The sequence below is a fragment of the Physella acuta genome, unplaced genomic scaffold (genome assembly GCF_028476545.2).
Source record: "Physella acuta isolate Inbredline_101_S28 unplaced genomic scaffold, ASM2847654v3 ptg000550l, whole genome shotgun sequence".
NCBI lineage: Eukaryota > Metazoa > Mollusca > Gastropoda > Physidae > Physella > Physella acuta.
Window position 1 is genome coordinate 230,770 of NW_026732069.1, and position 25,655 is coordinate 256,424.

The window sequence follows — 25,655 nt, forward strand, 5'->3', positions numbered from 1 at the left end:
ACAGGTTCTAGACCAATATGTCAATGATTTTTTTTTTCAATTTTTTTTTTTTTAGATGTTAATGATAAAAAATGATTTTTTTTTTTTCAATTTTTTTTTTTTAGATGTTAATGATAAAGTTGCCTATCTGAACTTGGCAGGATACAGGGCAGGTGAAGTAGAGTTCATCTGTTTCTTTGTCCTAACCATATGAAAGGATAGTGTCGTCAGAGACATGCTCGGCTGGAATCGTTTTTTAAACGATAAAAACATGTTGTCTGAGACTTGGCGGGACACTGGGCAGGTGAAGTAGAGTTGAGTAGGTCACATGTGACGTCAGTATATGAAGGGATAGTCCGAAATCGGTGTTTTCGGTGTTTTTAAAAGATAAGAAACATATTTTTGAATGTGGGCTCTGTTTTTGTGACGATAAGTGACACTGCAGTAGCGTAGCGAGGAGGGGGGGGGCGGGTGGGGAGGCGGGGGGGGGGGGAAGGGGAGGCGGGGGGGGGGGGAAGGGGAGGCGGGGGGGGGGAGGGGAGGCGGGGGGGTGAAGGGGGGGGGGGGGGGCGGGGGACGTATGTTGGGGCGCCAAAATGGTTTGGAAAAATAAATTGAAAGGTTGAGGGGGGTTCAAATCGAAAGTTTGAGTGGGGGGGGGGGAGGGGTGCACATCAAAAGTTTGAGGGGGGGGGGGGTTGAAAATCGAAATCTTGGGGGGGGGGGGGGTTAAAATCGAAAAGTTTGTCCCCGGGCGCCGGGAAGGCTCGCTATGCCTCTGAGTGACAGACGTGATGTTTTTTGATGGATGACCCCCGAAACCCACAGTTATCCAACGGATGACGGGTATTCTAGTATATTCTAGTTAGTTGCTCAGTTGATCATGCTAGGGGAATGTTATAGAGAGTACTTTTGTACCTTGTTTATATCTTCTAGTTAGTTGTTCAGTTGATGTCGTTAGAGGAATGTTATAGAGAGTGTGTGTGTACCTTGTTTTTGAAAGCGCCACAGGCGTCAAAACTAAGACTGTCTGGGACAACTTCACCGTCTGGTCTGACGTAGTAGACGACGATTCTGGCAGAGGGCGCCATGTTGGGCTCAGAGACGACGGAGAAATTGACGCTCTTCTGGTTGTTGCCATTTATGGTGCCAGATTTTACTATGTTGCCTCGGGAGAGAACCTGTTTATAGAAAACTTAATCTGTAAGGGTTTGTTAATTGTTAACTAATTTGTTACGGTTTACTTAATGATTCATCAATGGTATGTGTACGGTAATCTTTACTGAAAAAAATAAACAGCATACCTGGTAAACAAGGGTAGGCAATTCTTCAGTACCGTTGATGGAAAATTGAATTGTATCCCCTGCCTAGAACAAGTGTTTACAGTAAATTTCACACGAAATGTGTATGATGGAACTGTGTGCGTGTGTATAATTAAAACTTGGAAAATGAAACTGATTGACTGTACGTAGTAAAAAATGAAAACGGTTTGCTTAGTCGTTATACGGCTGGTAAGTAGGTCACCAACCAGTTCTACGGCTCAATAAAACCTGCATGAGCCATAGAACTGGTTGGTGACCTACTTACCAGCCCTATAGTCAACATATGAGCTATGATTAACATATGGCTACTATCAGCATAGAGAAATGTGTTTGTGACATTCATGCCTAAAGCCTGTTACCATTAATTACATATCATTATTATTGTTACAAGAAAACATCATATTTCTATGGCATTATACCAATTTTAAAAAAATACATGATTCACCTAATAATACAATATGGTTTTTTTTTAATTACCTTTATAGAAGAAGAGTTCAGATAGATTTGGATGTAGGAGTTACTGGGGGAGTTGCTCTTTTTTATGTTCAGTCTTTCGTGCACGCCACGGAAGTCTGCCTAGAGACGGAATAAACGGACGCATTACTTCAGAAAATTAAAACTAATTTTCAATGTTACCCAATCGAAACTTAAGTAAAGACAATACATCAGAAAACTAAATCAAATTTTCCATGTTACCCATTTCGAATTTAAGTAAAGACAATACATCAGGAAAGTAAATTAAATTTTTCAATGTTACCCAATCGAAACTTGAGTAAAGACAATACATCAGAAAACAAAATAAAATTTTCAATGTTACCCAATTCGAATTTAAGTAAAGACAATACATCAGGAAACTAAATAAAGCTTTTCAATGTTCACCAATTCGAAATTAAGTAAAGACAATACATCGAATAACTAAATGTAATTTTTAATCATTTTCCCCAATCCAAACTTAAGTAAAGATAGTACATCAGATCAACAAAGTTCAAGTTTTATTTACCCCTTGTTTCAAATACCAACCATTTAGATTTTAATTTAGAACAACATAGAAGATAAGATAACCCGTAAGACGTACGATTGCACACAGCCTATAACCAACACTCACAGATATGATGACTATCTCGGCATAAGGTGGTGTCTGGACGACGATGTGGGTTAGACCGTTGCTAGGGACGCTCAAGGTCTGGCTCTGAATGTGATCGCTCAAATCTTGGAAAAAGTGCCAGCTGTTGTTGAAGACTCTGATATTGACCTTGATATTCTCACTGGTTGAACTGACAGGGAGTCCATCCGGCTGGGTGAGTTTGAGCTTGGGAAAAAAAACTAAAATAATCAAATTTGTGAAACGTGAAATAATCAAATTTGTGAAGCGTAAAGTAATCAAATTTGTGAAACGTAAAATAATCAAATTTGTGAAACGTAAAATAATCAAATTTGTGAAACGTAAAATAATCATATGTGTGAAAAGTAAAATAATCAAATTTGTGATAAGTAAAATAATCAAATTTGAAAAACGTAAAATAACCAAATTTGTGATAAGTAAATTACAACCAAATTTGTGATAAGTAAAATTAGTAAAATAATAAACTTTGTGAAACTTAAAATAATCAAATTTGTGAAACGTAAAATAATCAAATTTGTAATAAGTAAAATAATCACTTCATATGCCGAGGTCACAGAAACAAGTGAATTCTATTTTCAGGTTTGAAAAGGGAACTTTACTTTACTTAAAATAATCATATTTGTAAAACGTAAAATAATCAAATTTGTGAAACGCTATGTGTATATAATTTGATAGCTGTATTTGGCAATGCACTTTACATTTCAATAACAAAAAATGACAATAAACTGTAAGTTTTAGCTGATTTACTCCTGTTAAAGAAAGCTCTTCTATAATTTATATACTGTAACATAGATCAATTAAGAACTTACACCTTCTATTTACATTAAAAGACTCGAAATAGCGATATAATGTAAAGTACTTCAATAGGCAATGTTTTAAAGTAGTACCGTAAAAATATACACTAGGTTCAAAGTAGGGTAAAGGTTACTACTAGCTAATATGTAATTCGTTTGAATTATTGTTTTAAGAACATACATAGCCAATGTATTCCAAAGAACTTACATCAGCAAAATAAGGTAAAGTACTTACATAAGCAATGTACTGTAGACCCGGTTTAAAAGACTTGGGGTTGTTCTCCAGGTACACAAGTTTCACACCTTTGTCGTACAAGGTGACGGTTCCGCTGCCGGACATCTGGTTTCCGGTCAAGGACTCGGTCACATTGACAAAGACTTTAAGGGTGACATGATCCAGTGAGCGCCTAATTTCCTTGAGCTTTGACATGGGTACTATCACCCTAGTTTCTCCATCAATCTGACGAAGTTTTGAAAATAAAGATCAGGTTTTTAATATGTGTGAGTTTTTTTTTTTTTTTTTAACTTTTATCTTCATTCGGTTCGCAATTTTAGCGAATAAAACGTTTCTCGGGAGTATTGGTATTTTTTATATACATAAAATCACGATTTTGCAACATTTAACTGCCTTTTCTAAAACAAAGAACAACTCATTACGTTTAATCACTAAAACTAAATAGCTTTAAATCCCATAAATAAAAAAAGTGTTAATCACACATGAATTAGATCGGGTACTTGCATGAAACTGCAACATGTGATTTTTTTTATTCAGTAGGCAATTTACTCTCAAACCCTCTGAAATCTTCTTCTTCTTCTTCGTTCTTAGTTTTAGTGTTGGAAGGGATCCATTCCAACACAATTAAGTATACGTGTCAACTGGTTAGGCGCCATTAAAGCCATTGACTCCGATTTCAGCCTGCTTTTCTTTTTGGATTCGCTTCCATAGCTTTTGCCCAACCAAGAAGAAACTACAAGGTAGCAGTTGTTTGATTTTGGAGTTGTCTCTTCTAGAAGAGTGGCTGTCCCCAGCTAACGAGCCTCATCTGCCCGAGGGTTCGAACTCGAGACTTCAGTTCTACCGACTCGACAACGCCGACCCCTCCTCTGAAATAAATAATTGCGTTAAAGTGGATGAAAGTTGATATAGACTGGTCGCGGCCTTTTATTATATATATATATATATATATATATATATATATATATATATATATATATATATATATATATACATATATATATATATGTATAAATATTTAACAGCTAGATTTAGATCAATAAGATAAGATACAAAGTTGGTTTTTTTAGTAAATAAGTCAGTTTCCGAACGCATCCAGAAAAACACCAAACTATCAGAAATATAATAGTAAGGGATTGAAAATTAACCCTCTTGGCCGATATCTATTTGGATTAAAGAAAAATTCCTTTCTAATATAGACTTGATAGTTTTAAAATATCTATGAAAATGCATACATATTTAGTGATAATTAATATTTGTTTCATAACAATATCCCAGCAGCATAATTTTAAAAATGCATCATTTACTGTGACATTTTGTAAGTTTTTTGTTTACTTTTAAACAGCACATTGTAAACTATTTTTAACCAGTTATAAATCAGTTCAAGAGGTTGTGTATTACAACTTGTAAATTGAAAGCGAAATTTAAACTGCTTAGTCAAAACTTTTGTTGGTTAAGTACATTATTGGTATTGTTAATCTTTATAAAAAATTTAAGTCGTTGTTTTAATGAAAATATTTAAATTATTTGTAAACATGTTACCTGATGTCGTGTTATATTTTCCCTTTTTTTTAAATTCACTAAATGTCAGTTGTCTAGAGTAAATAGACGAATATGTAATAAAAACTACCACCTATTATTTAATTTTACACTTTATTTATAATGATATGCAATTATTACATCAGCCTCTAAAACGACTCAATTGATACCACAATATTTTATATTCATAGTAGCTTATACCCATGCTACGCTATGGTAAAACAAAAAACGGCGCGATGTTTTCCCTTCCTAACTCGCAATGTTATGCCGGTAGCCGGTCCCTTTTTGTATGGTGTGGATATGAGTATTCCAAATTCAAAGTTCGGATAATGATTTTTTGTTCGGTAAAGTAAGTAAAAGCTAGTAATAAAGATAACTCTTCGCCAACTATTAAAATTTCATACAATACCTGGTCATCTCCCCTTTTATTGTGCTGTGAGACACGCCACTTACCGCGACAAACTCAAGGTAGACGGTCATCGCCAGCCGGTGGCCGTGTGCGTTTACTTGGACGTTCGCGTTTCCTTTAACTGGTTTCCCATAGGTGTACCTGTAGAACATGCGAGATTGAATATTCTACTAGACTACCCGTCATCCCTTGGATAGCTGTGGGTCATCCATAATAAACATCACGTCTGTCACTTATCGTCACAAAAACCAGAACCCACATTAAAATAGACGGCACACCTCAGACGTTTTTGTCTTTTAAAAACACCGATTTCGGCTGAGCATAGGTCTGGCCACACTATCTCTTCATATGCTGAGGTCACAAAAACAGGTCAACTCTACTTCATCTGCCCAGTGTCCTCACAACTCAGACATGTTTTGTCTTTGAAAACACAGATTTCGGCTGAACATGGGTCTGACCACACTATCTCTTCATATGCTGAAGTCACAGGTAAACTATACACCTACCCAACTCTACTTCACCCGCCCAGTGTTCCGCCAAGTCTCAGATAACATGTTTTATCGTTTAAAACAAGGATTTAGGCCGAGCATGGCACTGACCACACTATCCACGGCATATGCTGACGTCAAAGAAACAGGTGAATTCTACTTCACCTGCCCTGTATCCCACCAAGTTCCGATAGCCATCTTTAGCTTTCACTTTAAAAAAAAATTGAAAAAAAAAATTTCTCATTGACATGATGTGTCTAGAACCTAGATAGATAAATCACTTTTATTTTTGATTTATATGATCCGTGAAGCTAAAAAGGAAAGATTTATATCGAATGTTTAAGGACTAAAATAGTTTAATAAAGAAACTCAATAATTTATTCTGATTTTAAAATGGTTTTTATTTTTAACTAATAATTTTGGTTTTACCTAGATTCTAGATCTATAAATAACTCCCTTCAACAGCGGATCTATAGATTCTAGATCCAGAGAAATTTATTGTATACTCAAATAAAAAGGACTGTTGAAAATTAATATAAGTGTTGGAATGTAATAACAATAGCAAACGGACGTATGGTTATAGCTATAGCCGACAGGAATTAGCTATATAATGCGTTATAATTTTGAATAGGCAACAATATCTTGTATGGAAGCCGCCATTATTGTTGTAAAAAGTAAGTAAATCATGTGACGTCACTATTCACTATAAGTAAAGTCATTGTTCTGAACTTTTATAACTAATGTGGTTAATCTACCAATGAATAAATCAATAAATTAATTAACGTCTCTAAATTAATTTGTGATTAACAGTCTGTTTTTTTTTTAAATTGTTCTCTTCCTAAATACTATTTTACAGCTCTACACATCGTGCAGATTCTCTCCTGTAACCAAACGGAAAAACAAAAAAAAAAAACAAATAAATATTCAAAACCGACTTTTTAAAAATAAGGAAATGCACAGAAGGGGAGCTTTTATAGAATATGCTGCTTCACGAGAATATGATATATAATTAGAAAATACTGAAGGATTTAAAGAGCCGGAAATACCACGTATGGTTATCGGAAATATTTCAAAAGTTGAAGAAAAAAAAAAGAAAACCTACTTATCGTACCTAGGACCAGTGTAAGAAATATTTTTTTCATCTGATTAAAGCGATGCTTAAATTGTCGTAATTTCGTGTTTAAAAGTTAGATTTAAAGTGCGAAGAAAACGAAATAGTGTCAATCAAATCACATCAACTCACTTCGCCTTAACGGTAAACGTGATGTCAGAATCGCTGGTCAGAACGTAGGGTGGCATGATGACCTCGACTTCAAACTTGGGTAGAACTGAAAATTGATTTTTTTTTTAAATTTAAAAACTTAATTGCAATAATAAAGACTTAATACTGTCGATTTCAGTAGCATAAAAGCTTAAACAAAGAAATTATAGAATGTATTTAAAGAAAAATGTCAAGTATATAATCAGTATCATTGTCGTTATTGTAGCTTCTAATCTATTTATTACGAGAAATGTCAGATTTTATGCTATGAGGACAATAAACTACAAGAAAGAAACAAAAATAATTTTATGAAAGTTTAATGCTTTATTGTTCACGAACTATGTTTGATAGTGCGTGACTGTTTTATTTGACTGAATTTTTGTGTGTTCTGAAAAGAAAGGTTACTCAAACATACACAGAAAAAAGTAAGCAGTCATTGAATACTTGCACCGAATAAAAAACATACGAATAAATGACAGGCAGGAATAAAGAGATACAAATATGATATATATGATAGGAGACTAAACGAAAACGTCAATAGGTGTTATTTTGTCAGACTAAAAGAAAAAAAACTTACCATACTCAGCTACAGTAAAGGATTTCTCTTCTTTCATGTCCTGAAAACAAAGTTGAAAAACTGTTTGATCAAAATGTAGTCTATATCCAAATATTACATTTAACAACGGCAATTATCTCACCTTTATATTTCAAGTGAAGTTATTATATCGTATAGGTATAGGATTAATAATTATGGTTTTATGTAGAAACCATTTTACATAGTAAAATATTGGAATGGCTGTCTAACAAAAAACTAGATATTGAAAACATGTTACTCCGGCTTCCACGGCCACTTTCCAGTCCCCAAGAACTGGTCTGGACGAAAGGGTCAGCTCCTGGGCGATGACCCCTTTTACTGGAGTGACCTTGACCCACTGTTTGATCTTGTTGTCATGTGAATCCTGTCTCCATAAAAATACAATTTTTGTTAAGTCCAGTAACTTCGGAAAAAAAACAATTCATATATTTGTGTATTGAATCAAATTCGCACGGTTATCGTTAGATAAATTACTCACGTAAATAGAAACATCCATTGCTTCATTGTAAGTCTGTAGATCAGAATTCACGCCGAAAATTCTAAATTTCACTGCAAAGAATAGATTTAGCTACTGTAAAATTAGTAAAGCCTAAATTACCTAAAAACTAAAGCATAATTTGTCATTACAATAATAGAAACATGGATACAAAATAATAATAAAAATTACAGTCAAAGGAGAATTCTGTCCATAGGTGGTTACAATTTGAACTTTTGACTCTTCGCATCTAAGGACTGAGCACAGTGAACTAGGCGGTCAAGCTAACCGAGTTTGCACACCTTATTGTAGTCTAGTTCTTATGCCATTATGTCATCGTATTTATTCCATAAGAAACAAAACCATTTAAAACTTTGCAAACGCACAAGAAAAGGCCAACCAGTCATGAAATACCAAATGGAAGTTTTATTGGAGAGAAAAAAACAACAACAAAGAACTAACTAGTTAAAATTAAAAAAAACTAGAATACAAATGTTTAATGGAGCTACATAGTATTACTGTTGTAAATCTGTATCAATCCTCACAAGCCGAAGATAAAAATTAATACTAAAGCGAACATGCAAGGCAAACTGACGCTGTAAATTACATGTTTGAGGTGGGAAAAAAGAAAGAAGAAAAAAAATGTTTAATGGAGCTACATAAACTTCTAATTTCCTGTATCTCTAGGCTTAAAGATGGCCTTATATAAACGTCAACCTACCTGATCACTAGGCTTACAGTCGGCCTTATATAAACGTCTACCAACCTGTATCACTAGGCTTACAGTCGGCCTTATATAAACGTCTACCTACCTGTATCACTAGGCTTAAAGATGGCCTTATATAAACGTCTACCTACCTGATCACTAGGCTTACAGTCGGCCTTATATAAACGTCTACCTACCTGTATCACTAGGCTTACAGTCGGCCTTATATAAACGTCTACCTACCTGTATCACTAGGCTTACAGTCGGCCTTATATAAACGTCAACCTACGTGATCACTAAAGATGGCCTTATATAAACGTCTACCTACCTGTATCACTAGGCTTAAAGATGGCCTTATTCAGCTGTATAAACAACGAAGCCTCTTTGCTGTTGTAGCTGAGACCTTCTGATTTTTCAAACTCCAAACCACCCCCGCCAATGACTTTAAGGGTGTAGCCGCTGTCGGGCAGGTCAGCGGGGAGCTGGGGCAAACATTAGAGGATTTGATGAACTGAAACTAACTCAAACTTCAATTTTATTTTTTTGTTTATTTTTTTTTTAAATCTTAAACTGCCTAATTTGAAAAACATATCATCGAAGAGTGTGCTTGAAGATTTAGTTCTTAAAAGGGAAATATAAACGGTACACGTTTCAATGATTTAAAATAAGTAAATAATAAAATATGGCTCACTTTTATGGTCATTGTACTCGGGGTACCTTTGAAAGAAAAAAATAACACATAATTTTAGTTTTTTTTTTTCAGTTTTAAATTTGTTATCGAAGTATGGCTACAGAAAAGCCGAATTGTAACAGACACGTTTTGGTCTATGTGAGTTAAAATAACACGATAATATTGACACAGGTGTCACAACATTAAATAAATGTCATTGGTGATACCACAATAATGATGTTGGTGAAAGAGCAATTATGTCATTAAAAGTAAAACAAAAAGTAAAGAATCCTCTTAAGACCTAGCAATCCAATAGGGAGAAGAAGTGCAGTTCATGCGTTTCTTGACTTAGTGTTAGGGTTAGGGTTCATGCGTTTCTTGACATAGTGTTAGGGTTAGGGTTAGGGTTAGGGTTAGAGTTAGGGTTAGGGTTAGGGTTAGGGTTCATACGTTTCTTGACTTAGGCATAAATGTATGGTCAGCACTTTACCCACCCGCCTTTATTTTTCTTAACGTGATTCGAACTCGAGACGTTCGGGTTAGCAGCCTATCGCTTAGGCCACGACTTCCCCCAATTATGTCATTGGTGATACAATAGTTGCATAGTTTTATACAATAATTATGACACCTATAATCTATATATATATATATATATATATATATATATATATATATATATATATATATATATATATATATATATATATATATAATTTTCTACGTCGCCCAACCGTGCGGGACACCACGCACTCACGCACGCCGACTCTCTATTCCTCCTCCTGCCCCACCCCCTCTCTCTCTCTAGGTATGCGCAACAGTATGTACCAACACATCATATTTGGACAACTGTGTCTTTCAGGAAGTCTTCACCCGTCACTAAATAGCGGCGTACGTTGTGCCGTGGGTCGGCCCGTAATGCAATAATAACGTTGGAGATAAGCAATACGGAAATAGCTGATACAACAATTATCAACAGGTATTGACATAAAGAATCGTTCACTCACCGGCTTTAAAAACGTTCACACCACTAGCCACGAGAGTTTCTCCCCTTAGAACTTGGGCGTCTACCGTGACGTAACTGGTGGCCTTGAGAATGTTGACGCTGATGGTGAAGTCCATGTTGGGGCGGATCGTTGACGGGGCGATGACGACATACGAGCTGGATTATTCGAGAATATATTCTGGTAATTGTGTTATATGTAAATGTAAGTGTAGAACGGAGGATTGCGTGATTTGTTTTAAAATTATGTTTTACAAAATTTAGGTGATCAATACTACAGCGTGTATTATTCGATGACAATTTGAGAATTAATTTGTAAATGGATATATTTTTATTGTACTTGTATCTAAACTTCAAAAAAGCTATTTCTTAATTAACGATCGGGCGATTATCAGTGTTTCTTCCAGACTTTTTTCTCCGGGGGGGGGGGGGGGGCACTAAAATTTCAGAGGGGGCGGACACTGTTAAAAGTATAGATTTTCTATATAAATTCCATTTTGTTTCGGGGGGGGGGGCGGTAGAATTTCTTCGGGGGGGGGGGGGGGGGCAAAGAGATTATTATTGTGGTACACTTGGCTCTAAAATATCTTGGTATTATGGTTTTAAAATGAGGAAAATTCCAAAAGTCACGAGTGCTGAGCAAACCCGGCCACAAGACCGTGGGATATTCATTGACCCCCCCTGGAGAAATTAAATCCTTTTCTGCATGTCTTACACTAAAAGTTAAGTTAGGATCTAACTTAAAGAGGGTGTCTACAGCGATTGAGTGTAGATCAATAACTGCTCGACGCGTGTAAAGTGTTTTTTCCAGAATGAATGTCCCATACTGGACTGATATTTAGGTGATTCTGTTGGATACTGGGGAATCTATGTAGTGTAACGTTGTAACTTTCACTCAAGGGGTAGAGTTGGTCGGGTTTGTGAAGCTCATGGTTGCTAAACCGAAAAGTCCCTAGTTCGAACCCTCGGTCAGATTAGGCTCGATGGCTGTGGACAGTAACCCGTCTAAGAACAAAAGCTATGGGGGCATATACTAAAAGCAGACATGGTTGTATTTTGTACTTAATTTTGTTGGATGAAATCAGGTCCAACATTTCAATTAAAAACAAAGAAGAAGAAGAGTTTTATATCAGTGGCGATACCCTTTATCTTTTTGTTTAAGCGTCAAACAAGATGGAAGTCATCAAAATATCATGATGTACCTTGTATAAAATGTATCAGTGTAATTATTAGTAATGTGATTTCGGTTTACCAGAGGAGATGTAGTGAAATAAAGGTTGAAACAACACACATCACATGTGTCTCCAAATATTTGCATCAAATAGATCTCTGTCTTTCACTTACCATACTATAGATCTAGTCTAGATCTAGGTGCCGATAGTGGTTTTTTACTAACTATAATGTAAAATGGACAAAACTCATACTAAAATAAAAACATTGAGATCGTTCTCTTTCTTAGCATTTATAAACCCTCTTATAAGATTTTACTCACTTTTTAGCACACACGGCTGTAATAACAACCGCGAAAAGAACTAACACCAGCATCTTGTTGCATGCAACAAAGGAAGGCAACGGTACGAATAGGCTAGATGGACTAGACCTAGTGACTATTGTTTAATAATTAAATCGTGTGATTTGATGACTGCCATTGCAAATGGGTGTGTCGCGTTCAGCTTAGATGCTGAAAGGGACGGAAAATCCCGATTACGCTAATACAACTTAATTTTAAAATGTGTCTATTGACATCAAATAAGAGCGAACTATAAATAGTACGTCAAAAATATTTGGAAAGTTAAGAACGTGATTCATTAAAAGCCAATGCTTATATTAATTAGCTCTTCGTTAATGTAACATATAGGTAATAAAATACAATAAAATAAAAGTAGAATTAAAAATTATTTTTAAACTGAATTTACTCTTGCGACATGTATATTATACAAGTATAGGAAAGATAAGTTACCAATAACTGAGTTGCGCCCCCACCCCCACCACATACAATCATGTTGTATTAAATTAATTTTTGGCGAAGTTTTTTTTTTAAATTCTAGACGAAATGACTTGTATTTTATTAACTCCCCCCCCCCCCCCTGGCACGTTTCATTTTATTTGTCAACTGGCAAAAACAGCTAGTATCAAGATGATCACTCCTTAGATCGGAGAAATTTGTCTTTACCGCTTATTGCTATAGTAAAAATAAAAAGACAACGTTACAGTAACGCTAGGCAAACAATAAACGACTTGAGTTAAAACATTAATGTGTACAGGGCTGCCTATGAGGACACCTAAAACACCATTGTTTCACCGTTCGCTTTGTGTTCTTTAGCACTACATAATTTATCCACTGATTATCTGTAACGTAACGCCGACCCTAAGCATCCGTCCTCAGTTGCTCGCTTGACTTCTTGTAGATAAAAAGTAATGTTAATGGATGGACTTGGTCTTTAGATCTGTTAACATTTCCAGTCAAGTACAATACATTTTTTTTTCTCTCTCCGTAAAACAAACAATACCCTTTTATCCATAGATGGGTTTAAACATTGATTGTGCTATTAGTTAAAGGCTGATAGTTAACTATTAATTGCTAGTGCAGCCTGTTGACGAATTCTATAGGTTTACGGTTTTGTCTCGGCGATTCGGGAAGAAGGTAACGTTTTAATGTCGCTTTAAATATTCATTGTCAACTTCTGGTGGATAGGGAAGGAATGGTGAACGAGCTGCACAAAATTAACAGCGTCTGTGCAGAGGTTCAAAATGCAGGTGTACTGTCTGATAATTCTGGTAGTGACTTACACAGGTTATAACATTTTTAAACTTTTTTGACTTTTTTGACTAGCATATAATAAATATAGACGCAAAATTATTAAATAATGGATAGTTTCACCAACAGTGTCGTATTTACGGAGAGGAGAAGCGTCCTTTTAAAATATAATTAGTAATAAAACAGATAGTGTTAGTTATCTCACAAGTTAAAGACAGCTACAAATACTATGGGTAAGTAAGTGTCTTTAACTTGTGAGGTAACTAACACTTTTGTTTTATTACTAATTGAATTAACCACACTGCAGCTACCATTTGTATTTAAAATATAAAGGCTTAATTATATTATATTATATTATATTATATTATATTATATTATATTATATTATATTATATTATATTATATTATATTATATTATATTATATTATATTATATTATATTATATTATATTATATTATATTATATTATATTATATTATATTATATTATATTATATTATATTATATTATATTATATTATATTATATTATATTATATTATATTATATTATATTATATTATATTATATTATATTATATTATATTATATTATATTATATTATATTATATTATATTATATTATATTATATATATATATATATATATATATATATATATATATATATATATATATATATATATATATATATATATATATATATATATATATATATATATATATATATATTTATATAAGAATTTTTTAAAAACATCCCTCTGACAAAGTTCATCTCTACTTAACTTTTCATCAACGTTAATGTTAATTGAATTAATCCATAGTAAAAGGGAGGAAAAAATATTTTTAAAACAATTTAGCCTGATATTTAATAAAAAAAATAAACGCCAAACTTAAAGCCTCTTCTTTTGTTAAATTCACTTTAGTGTTTCAGAAATTATTATAATTTCCAAAAAAATGTTTTTAAATTTTATCCAGCGTGTGCCCGCAATGAAGGGAGAGAATTCGTTTTGGCCTTCCCAAAATCGCAACACGATTTCAACTCTACAAGCTTGACTTTAGTCTGTGTAGGCGACCAGCTCGTTACAGTAACAGGTGAAATAGTGCAAACAGCTATTTTTTTCCTTTCTACATTAATAGAGTATTGTTTCTTGCAAGGAAATGTATTTACTTTCTAAATCTTAAGAATTTTATTTTAAGATATAATCCAGTGTTCAGAAACTCTGTTATGTAGCTACTAATGTGCACAATTATCTTAAAATTGTTTGTAATATTTTTTTTAAAAACATTAACAATTTTATTTTTAAAAAAATTAGAACACTGAAGACAGTTATTATTTAATTCTAATCAAAAACGTATTGGGATTGCTTTATCCAAAAAATATAAGGGGCGTCCAAATTTAAACATGTATTTTACCTCTATCGAAAATATATTATTTCAAATGTTCTAGAGTTTCGGAAATTTTAATTTATTAACTTTGTTTTTATCTTAATTATTTCAGTTTCAGCACCACAAGCTGAAAACATTTTGCCACTAACTAATTACTCAATATGTGGATCTTTGTTGTCTTATGTGATAATCGAGTAGGTGTTTAAAAAGTTTGAATTATATTATTCTTTCTTTGGCTTCAATTTTAGCTTAATTAGTTTTTTAACGTGTTCTCTAAAATTATGTTTAAATAATAAGATACATAATCGAATATGACCGTAAAATCTTAAATATTCTAAACCGGTTCCATGACAAATGATCTCAGGACAAATGATCTCAGACAAAATATCTCAGACAAAATATCTCACGGACAAATGATCTCAGGACAAATGATCTCAGGACAAATGATCTCAAGGACTATTGATCTCACGGAAAAAAGATACCAGGACAAAATATATCAGGACAATAGATACCATGGACAAATGATCTCAGAAAAAAATATCTCAGACAAAATATCTCACAGTAAAATTTTAATAGTATGTACGATGATTTTAATTGACTTATATCGTGAAAACCATCTTGTTTGTCTAGATTTTGCCACAAAATCTAATTTTGTCAACTTGTCTCTCCACAGTTTACCTTATAGTCTGATGTAAATTGTCTATCCGCAGTTTACCTTATAGTCTGATGTTGTCAACTTGTCTGTCCACAGTTTACCTTATAGTCTGATGTTGTCAACTTGTCTGTCCACAGTTTACCTTATAGTCTGATGTTGTCAACTTGTCTGTCCACAGTTTACCTTATGGTCTGATGTTGTCAACTTGTCTGTCCACAGTTTACCTTATAGTCTGATGTTGTCAACTTGTCTGTCCACAGTTTACCTTATACTCTGATGTTGTCAACTTGTCTGTCCACAGTTTACCTTATAGTCTGATGTTGTCAACTTGTCTGTCCACAGTTTACCTTATAGTCTGATGTTGTCAACTTGTCTGTCCACAGTTTACCTTATAGTCTGATGTTGTCAACTTGTCTGTCCACAGTTTACCTTATAGTCTGATGTTGTCAACTTGTCTGTCCACAGTTTACCTTATAGTCTGATGTTATCAACTTGTCTGTCCACAGTTTACCTTATAGTCTGATGTTGTCAACTTGTCTGTCCACAGTTTACCTTATGGTCTGATGTTGTCAACTTGTCTGTCCACAGTTTAGCTTATAGTCTGATGTTGTCAACTTGTCTGTCCACAGTTTACCTTATAGTCTGATGTTGTCAACTTGTCTGTCCACAGTTTACCTTATAGTCTGATGTTGTCAGCTTGTCTGTCCACAGTTTACCTTATAGTCTGATGTTGTCAACTTGTCTGTCCACAGTTTACCTTATAGTCTGATGTTGTCAACTTGTCTGTCCACAGTTTACCTTATAGTCTGATGTTGTCAACTTGTCTGTCCACAGTTTATCTTATAGTCTGATGTTGTCAACTTGTCTGTCCACAGTTTACCTTATAGTCTGATGTTGTCAACTTGTCTGTCCACAGTTTACCTTATAGTCTGATGTTGTCAACTTGTCTGTCCACAGTTTACCTTATAGTCTGATGTTGTCAACTTGTCTGTCCACAGTTTACCTTATAGTCTGATGTTGTCAACTTGTCTGTCCACAGTTTACCTTATAGTCTGATGTTGTCAACTTGTCTGTCCACAGTTTACCTTATGGTCTGATGTTGTCAACTTGTCTGTCCACAGTTTACCTTATAGTCTGATGTTGTCAACTTGTCTGTCCACAGTTTACCTTATAGTCTGATGTTGTCAACTTGTCTGTCCACAGTTTACCTTATAGTCTGATGTTGTCAACTTGTCTGTCCACAGTTTACCTTATAGTCTGATGTTGTCAACTTGTCTGTCCACAGTTTACCATATAGTCTGATGTTGTCAACTTGTCTGTCCACAGTTTACCTTATACTCTGATGTAACTTGTCTGTCCACAGTTTACCTTATAGTCTGATGTTGTCAACTTGTCTGTCCACAGTTTACCTTACAGTCTGATGTAACTTGTCTGTCCACAGTTTAGCTTATAGTCTGATGTTGTCAACTTGTCTGTCCACAGTTTACCTTATAGTCTGATGTTGTCAACTTGTCTGTCCACAGTTTACCTTATAGTCTGATGTTGTCAACTTGTCTGTCCACAGTTTACCATATAGTCTGATGTTGTCAACTTGTCTGTCCACAGTTTACCTTATACTCTGATGTAACTTGTCTGTCCACAGTTTACCTTATAGTCTGATGTTGTCAACTTGTCTGTCCACAGTTTACCTTATACTCTGATGTAACTTGTCTGTCCACAGTTTACCTTATAGTCTGATGTTGTCAACTTGTCTGTCCACAGTTTACCTTACAGTCTGATGTAACTTGTCTGTCCACAGTTTAGCTTATAGTCTGATGTTGTCAACTTGTCTGTCCACAGTTTAGCTTATAGTCTGATGTTGTCAACTTGTCTGTCCACAGTTTACCTTATAGTCTGATGTTGTCAACTTGTCTGTCCACAGTTTACCTTATAGTCTGATGTTGTCAACTTGTCTGTCCACAGTTTACCTTATAGTCTGATGTTGTCAGCTTGTCTGTCCACAGTTTACCTTATAGTCTGATGTTGTCAACTTGTCTGTCCACAGTTTACCTTATAGTCTGATGTTGTCAACTTATCTGTCCACAGTTTACCTTATAGTCTGATGTTGTCAACTTGTCTGTCCACAGTTTATCTTATAGTCTGATGTTGTCAACTTGTCTGTCCACAGTTTACCTTATAGTCTGATGTTGTCAACTTGTCTGTCCACAGTTTACCTTATAGTCTGATGTTGTCAACTTGTCTGTCCACAGTTTACCTTATAGTCTGATGTTGTCAACATCCGGTGTGTCCAACAGCGCCGTGTACGTGAAAGCTGACGGCGACATAGTTGTGTCTGCTACAGAACTTGTTTTCAGGTTTTGTTGAATAATGTAGCACAATCAGAGTTTCAGAGTTTCTTCCAGGCATCTACCGCCCCCCCCCCCCTCCCGAACGAAATGAAATTTATATAATTTATATAGAAAATATATACTTTTAACAGTGTCCGCCCCCTCCCCCCCCAAAGAAAGTCTTCCTTTCCCCCCCCCCCCCCCCCCCGAACATTTCAAGTGTCTTACCGGAGAAAAAAGTCTGGAAGAAACACTGAGCACAATCAGGGACGTAGCTAGATTTGGGGAACTATGATATATTCTTTTAAGTTATTTAAATAGTAGTGTATAATTATATATTTATAGAAAAATAAAATTCTCCTTATTAGTGCATTATTGCATATTATCTTGTTATTAAAACGTTTTATGCAGTTTTTATTTAAAAAGTAAACTTTGTTTTTCTGTACATATTCTTAAGAATATGAATTGTTAACAAAAGAAAGATTGCAATTTAGCAAGTGATTCATTGAATAGTAACACCTGAGTGAATACATTCCTTAAAATAGACAAAGATATAATCTCATGCTAATAACTCAGAAAAATTAAAATTCAAGTTTTGTAAAAAAAATTAAATCCTTTAAAAATGTTCATAAAATCTTAACAGCATTTAGTTCATTAATCTATACAAATACATAAGTCTGTACCATTATTGATACATTTAAAATGTCATGTCTTACCTATTGTTTCAATTTGGCCCATCATTAAATACATCTGCTCATATAACCTCCAAGACTTAGCTACGCCCATCTATATATATAAAAAGCAATGTATGCTTATCTGTGTGTCTGTGTGTCTGTGTGTTTGTCCTTTATGCATTACTACACCTCTCATCACATCGCCGTGACACTTTGGGAAGTTGTTGAGAATATTCCTGGGGAGGTTTCTGCGAAAAAAATAATTTCAAATTCGCAGGGGTAGCGCCCCGGCAGGGCGCAATTTGTTTTTTTTTCATATGATATATAAAAATAAAAGTAGATTTTGGTTTGACAGCGTTCACCCGATAGCCATGAGACTTTAGGGAGTTGATTAGAATACTCTAGGAAAGTGTTCTGTTAAAAAAATAATTCTTAATTTCGCAAGGGCGCCGCCACGGGAGGGTGCGATTTTCCTCTATATACGGTATATAAACATAATAAAAGTGAATTGCAGTGACACCGTTCATCCGATAGGCATGAAACTTTGGGAAGTTCATTATAAATTTCTAGGGAAGGGTTCGGTAAAAAATCATTTTAATTTCGCAAGGGCGGCGCCACGGGAGGGTGCGATTTTTCTCTATATACGGTATATAAAAATAAAAGTCGATTTTAGTGTGACACCGTTATCCGATAGCCATGAGACCTTGGAGGAGTTAATTAGAACAATTCAAAGAAGGGTTCGGTAAAAAAAAAATCCTTTTTAAATTTCGCAAGGGCGGCGCCACGGGAGGCTGCGATTTTTTCTCTATATACGGTTTATAAATATAAAAGTCTATTTTGGTTTCACACCGTTCATCCGTGTACCATGAAACTTTGGGGAGATGTTTAGATCACTCAATAGTAGGGTTCTGCAAAAAAAAAATATTGTTTAATATTGCAAGGGCGGCGCCCTCCGGGGGGGGGAGCGATTTTTTTTTTCTCTATATACGGTATATAAAAAAATAAAACTCGGATGCGGTTCATCCGAGTGCCATGAAACTTTAGGGAGTAGATGAGAATACTCCCGAGAATATTTCTGCGAAAAAGAAAACTAACGTTTCTTATGGGCGGCGCCATATAGGGTACAACTTTCGTCAATACACGGTTTGGCGCCCAGAGTTTTAGAGCAACTATGTTGGCACTTAGCATCCGTTAATCGAGCGTACCACATTGCGAGAAAGGGGTACTATAATATTCAGTGGTAAAACTACAACACGCTTCTAAAAATAACTTTGTAACGCGAGCAAATCCTTCAGTGCAGTTTCGTCACCTTGCCAAAGATGAAAAAAATAACTTTTTGAATATGAGGAGCCTACTGTAGAGTTTCGTCACTTTGCGAATGATGCAATAAGCATCTACTATTTGACAAGCCAGTCAGAAATTGAGATCGAGCATCTAATAATAGACCATTAGTAACGCTAGCATATTGCATCAGTCACACTGAATTTTAAAACCTGTCAAATACTTTTTTACGTGTTAAAGAAAAAAAGCCTGTTCATTTTTGGGATTTTAGCGAATGATGAAATCTGCATCATTATTAACAGGATGCTATTTGGTACGATGGCGTCTATTACTTTTAAGGAGCCGGGGGTCGTACGCCGCGCCTATGCGGTAGTGTAATCGGGGGGTGGGGGCCCTGAGAGCACCCCTGTACGTCTCGGTCACACGTAGAGTTCTACCATATTATTTCGTTGAGTGATTAATGTACACTCAAGGTTTTCATGCGGTAGTGTAGGTAAACCCGTGTCCTGATATTTATGATCCAAGAACAGGCATTGTTTACATTTAAATAACTCATTTTTAGAAAAGAAGGTCACGCGTCTAAGAACATATAATTATAATTGATAACGCGTTGGTGAAATCCTAATATATTTTGTCAAACGTTCTTCTATCTCCGCGGCAACGCGCGGGTGTCGGGAACGCTAGTACTCATATAAAAACCGAACTGACTTCAGTTTAATTTCGATCAAATGAAATTCGCACATGTTTCAGTGTCAGCTTCAAATCCCGTGGGACGTTCATGGTCCTGCCGCTGACTCAGCTCTCCACACGATATCACGTGATCACCTACTGTGAGACGTTCGACTGTTTCATCGTGGTCGTGACAGCCGACGTTAGGGTCACCGTTAAAGTGACCTTGGCCTTGGCTGGCAACTCAACTGACACTAGACCTCAAGTCAGTTTCGGCACCATGCAGTATGGAAACGGCGGCGTCATCGTTCAAAGTCTTGAAAGTAATTAAATTTCAATTGATTCAAAAACGGTAAAAACAGTAGGCACTGAGGCCATCTTATCTTAAGGCTCTGTCGTAGACTGTAGCCTGTTGTTATATTTGATTTTGTAAGCCTCTAGGTATCCGCGACATAAAGCAGTACTTTTTTAAATTTTTTGGTTCAAGCTTTCAATGGAGTGACATGGCTCTGCAATTCCACTTCGGGCATACATAGTTGAAGGCATATTTGGCCTTGTTGATAGGCTTTTTTTGTACTCTTTAGCTCAATCATATTTTTTATCACACTTCTAAGATAATTACTCAATTGCTATTATGATCTTTTGAAAGCATACTTAAATTATATTTATAACAAACTGTAAATAGGACATTACGTTAGTAAGTAGTTGCAAGTAAATTTGTATTTTGAATCCCAGAGTTCAGCAGCATGCAGGTTCTAGGGACTTCCGTTGACATGTCTGGGAGTGTTGTTGTAGCTGATTGTGCTGTTGCTGTTATAACCGGTGGATCTTTCACATCTGTCAACTCCAACACAAGGGTAAGTAATTCATAGTGTAAAGACTGAATCGGACAGCTAACCCGCACTGTCAACTCCAACACAAGGGTAAGTAATTCATAGTGTAAAGACTGAATCGGACAGCTAACCCGCACTTAAGGGCTACAGCGTCAGTAACTGGCAGAGACCTATACCATAACGACCAGTTGGCAGGGCATCAGCGGGAAACTTACCTCAGATTGCGAGATATCGGTTGACAATGTTATATATATATATATATATATATATATATATATATATATATATATATATATATATATATATATATATATATATATATATATATATATATATATATATATATATATATATATATATATATATATATATATATATGTATATAGATGTATAGATGTATATATATATATATATATATATATATATATATATATATATATATATATATATGTATATATGTATATGTATATATGTATATGTATATATATATGGGCATATATATTTATATATATATATATATATATATATATATATATATATATATATATATATATATATATATAAATATATATATATATATATATATATATATATATATATATATATGCCCATATATATATACATATACATATATACATATATACATATATATATATACATATATATATATATACATCTATACATCTATATATATATATATATATATATATATATATATATATATATATATATATATATATATATATATATATGCCCATATATATATATATATATATATATATATATATATATATGCCCATATATATATATATATATATATATATATATATATATATATATATATATATATATATATATATATATATATATATATATATGCCCATATGGTGACAGGACAAATGATCTCAAGACAAATGATCTCAGGACAAATGATCTCAAGGACAAATGATCTCACGGACAAAAGATACCAGGACAAAATATATCAGGACAAATGATACCATGGACAATTGATCTCAGACAAAATATCTCAGACAAAATATCTCACAGCAAAATTTTAAGAGTGTATTGGATGATTTTAGTTGATCTGAACATGTTTTTATTGACTGTCATATTTTATTTGTTTACTATACTTAATATTGTCTATGCCTATATAATAATTGTGAGAAATGTTTACCTTATAAATTTGTCATATTGCACTAAACATTTTAAAAGTAAGATTACTAATATAGTATGCGAATATTAAAGCATTTTTTTCGCTAGACTGAGTCGGTGGGCTTGACAAACATGAGACAATCCTGCCAAGTCAGGTGGATGAAACTAGGTAAAAGCGGATGAAATAACAATAACGACACACCTTCGTATCAAGGTGGCCGCCTGCTTTGATAGAAAGACATGCCTTAAGGGAAAGACAACCGACCTCCATGGACCATACAACTAGCATCTAAAGTCTATTTTTATGCGTCGGTCACACCTTGGTGATCAGGTGACAAATGCTTATTTAAACGACAGCGGTCATCGCGGAGCTAAGTATGTCATAGTATGCATGCAAACAAAGCAGTATTGATGATGCTTACTCAGCTATGGCCTTATTAGTTACCTTACAGACAGGTTTTAGGACATTAGTTTCTGGTGAATTTATGTTTATTAAAGCCATAAGTGGTGTAGCAGGCAAAGAGATTTGGAAATGTAAAGTTAGAACATGTCGAGCAAGAGTTCAAACAATAGATGATCACATAGTAATGGAGAGGTGTGATCATAACCATGCACCTTTCAGCAAAAAAAAAAAACGTAAGCGTTATGTTTGAGTTGATGCTGCAATAAAAAAAACAATTGTATTACGTTACGAACCTGATGACCCTTTCGCATATTTCAAAAATAATTAGAGAGTTTTGAACATTAATGTTACTTTTTTTTTTAACCATTGTCATTTATTAGACCTTTCAAGCTAAAGGGGTACGTTTGTTTTAATTTTTACTTTTTCAAATCAAAAGCTGTTACAAAGATTAAGTTTGATAAATCGTTTGATGCTTTGTTAATTAAGTTTAACAAATTCATTTTATTCACAATTATAATGCGTAAAAAAGTAAACAAAACCATATTGACAGTCAATAAAAAATGCTCAAATCAACTAAAATCAACCAATACACTATTAAAATTTTGCTGTGAGATATTTTGTCTGAGATATCTTGTCTGATATCATTTGTCCATGGTATCATTTGTCTTGATATATTTTGTCCTGGTATCTTTTGTCCGTGAGATCATTTGTCCTTGAGATCATTTGTCTTGATATCATTTGTCTTGAGATCATTTGTCCGTGAGATATTTTGTCTGGGATATTTTGTCTGAGATCATTTGTCCTGAGATCATTTGTCATGGAACCGCCCATATTTATATATATACATATACATATATACATATATATATATATATGTATATATATATATATATATATATATATATATATATATATATATATATATATATATATATATATATATATATATATATATATAATTGTAAAATTTTGTAGATGAAGCTTACATTTGTTATCGATGTTAAACTAAAGCGATCATGTTCATTCATTGGATATTCAAGGACCAAGTTGTAGAACAAATAACACCATGGAGTTCCTACAGTACAAGTTTCGTCATCGCCACCTACCCGTTCAGTGGCTTCAAATCTATAGTCAAGATTGTCTTCACGGAACAAAACACCAACCTGACCTTTGACACGTCGGTGCTTAAACTAAAATCAGGGACATTTTTTGTTGAGTACGAATTTAACTTTGGTGGAGTTACCGTTCTTTCTTCTGACAAACCGATCCTTGTTGTCCTTTTGTCGAAAGGCAGTGCAAACATAAGTATACGCATTTTTTTAATTCCTTTCTTTTCGTTATTTAAAGAATAATCAACTAAATATTTGTAGATTAGCATCTAGTGTCGTCGCAGTTTCGTGTGTTTATTTTATTTTATTTTATTTTATTTTATTTTATTTTATTTTATTTTATTTTATTTTATTTTATTTTATTTTATTTTATTTTATTTTATTTTATTTTATTTTATTTTATTTTATTTTATTTTATTTTATTTTATTTTATTTTATTTTATTTTATTTTATTTTATTTTATTTTATTTTATTTTATTTTATTTTATTTTATTTTATTTTATTTTATTTTATTTTATTTTATTTATTTAATTTTTTTAATTAATTTTTTCTTTCTTTTGTTGCTTCGTTGCAAAAATATAAATCTGCTATGATTAAATGTCCATCATTTTTTAAGACTTTGACCCAGCGTTTGTCCTGGTACATCCAGTAGACAGCTGGTCCATGAGCTACACTCTGGCTTATATCCCAACTGACTCTGAAGCTTTAACGACGACTCTAATCACATATAGGAACTGTAGCTCCGACTTTTCGGTGAGTTAAAACAATTTGTCCATAACATGAACTATTCGTAAAAGTAGATGTGAAGTTTAATTAAGAACTATTATAACTTCAATTTTTGGAAGAAAACGTTTTTTGTTTAATAATTTCTATAGTTTTCAAATTTTAATAAAAATAGAATTGCCTAGCCATATGAACGTAAACAATGTATGTTTAATAGTGCAGAAAATTAATACTTTTAAGGACAAAGCCATAAATAGTCTCGATTTTTAGCGCAATTTCCATACGGACAATTGCGATTATTAACTCGTCGTTTCTGGATGTATGAATGAATGGATGTGTGTCCGCAGCTTTAAGTCGTATCTCCTCCTCAACAAAGCAATATTGAGGACTAGTTTCAAAGCAAATATGTTAAGCAAGTTCCGAGGACGATTGTTGGCCAAAAATATCCCCGGAATTCATTTCTGGATTTCCCGGAAAAGCCAAAAAACCTCGAACAAATGCAGTTTTTGGTCCATATCTCGGCAACCAGACCACTTAGCGACTTGAAACATTTACCAATCGATTCCTGCCATAATTTAGACCAATATTGCCGAAGAAAGTTTTCAAAAATATCCTTTCGTTCGGTCACAAAAAATTAATTAAGACCATTTAAACTGAGCATCGTTTAGGCCTAGGATGATATTTACTACTTTTTTAAACTGAGCATCTTGTAGACCTACTAGTTAAAATAAAACTATTTCCGTTGATATAGGTTAATATAGTTGTCTTTTTTTTTTACTTATTAATTCAAACGTTATTTTTGTACCCTATTAATTTATTTATAATTTATATGAGAGTGATAGGGAGTTACAATTACAAGGTTTTGTTTCACTAGGCCTAATCATTTTTTTCACATTTTTTTAAAAATTAATAAAGGAAATTGCGCTTAAATTGTCACTAGACTTTTTATTAACTTGTTTTTATCAAAGAGTGTAAAAAATATTTTAAAACTCGTGTGCAATATTACAAAAGTAGATATGGTTATACAATCTTTTTGTCGGACTTTACTAAAGATTGAATGTGATTGGTGTTTTTAGTACTTTAGGTAGCTAAACC

The 25,655-nt window shown here is 33.8% G+C and overlaps 1 protein-coding gene across 1 annotated transcript in view; it reads right to left on the reverse strand.

The window, feature by feature from the left end:
- Positions 1-9,629, reverse strand: part of LOC131946293 (CD109 antigen) — a 70,410-nt gene extending 60,781 nt beyond the window's left edge. The window contains exons 1-12 of the mRNA XM_059306986.1: positions 9,618-9,629; positions 9,255-9,408; positions 8,224-8,294; positions 7,984-8,109; positions 7,728-7,767; positions 7,133-7,217; positions 5,446-5,542; positions 3,454-3,678; positions 2,407-2,610; positions 1,779-1,877; positions 1,284-1,346; positions 969-1,160 (exon numbers count right to left, since the gene is read on the reverse strand). Of these exons, the coding sequence (XP_059162969.1) occupies positions 969-1,160; positions 1,284-1,346; positions 1,779-1,877; positions 2,407-2,610; positions 3,454-3,678; positions 5,446-5,542; positions 7,133-7,217; positions 7,728-7,767; positions 7,984-8,109; positions 8,224-8,294; positions 9,255-9,408; positions 9,618-9,629 (1,368 nt within the window). The remainder of the gene's footprint in view (positions 1-968; positions 1,161-1,283; positions 1,347-1,778; positions 1,878-2,406; positions 2,611-3,453; positions 3,679-5,445; positions 5,543-7,132; positions 7,218-7,727; positions 7,768-7,983; positions 8,110-8,223; positions 8,295-9,254; positions 9,409-9,617) is intronic.
- Between the last annotated feature and the right edge of the window lie 16,026 nt (positions 9,630-25,655).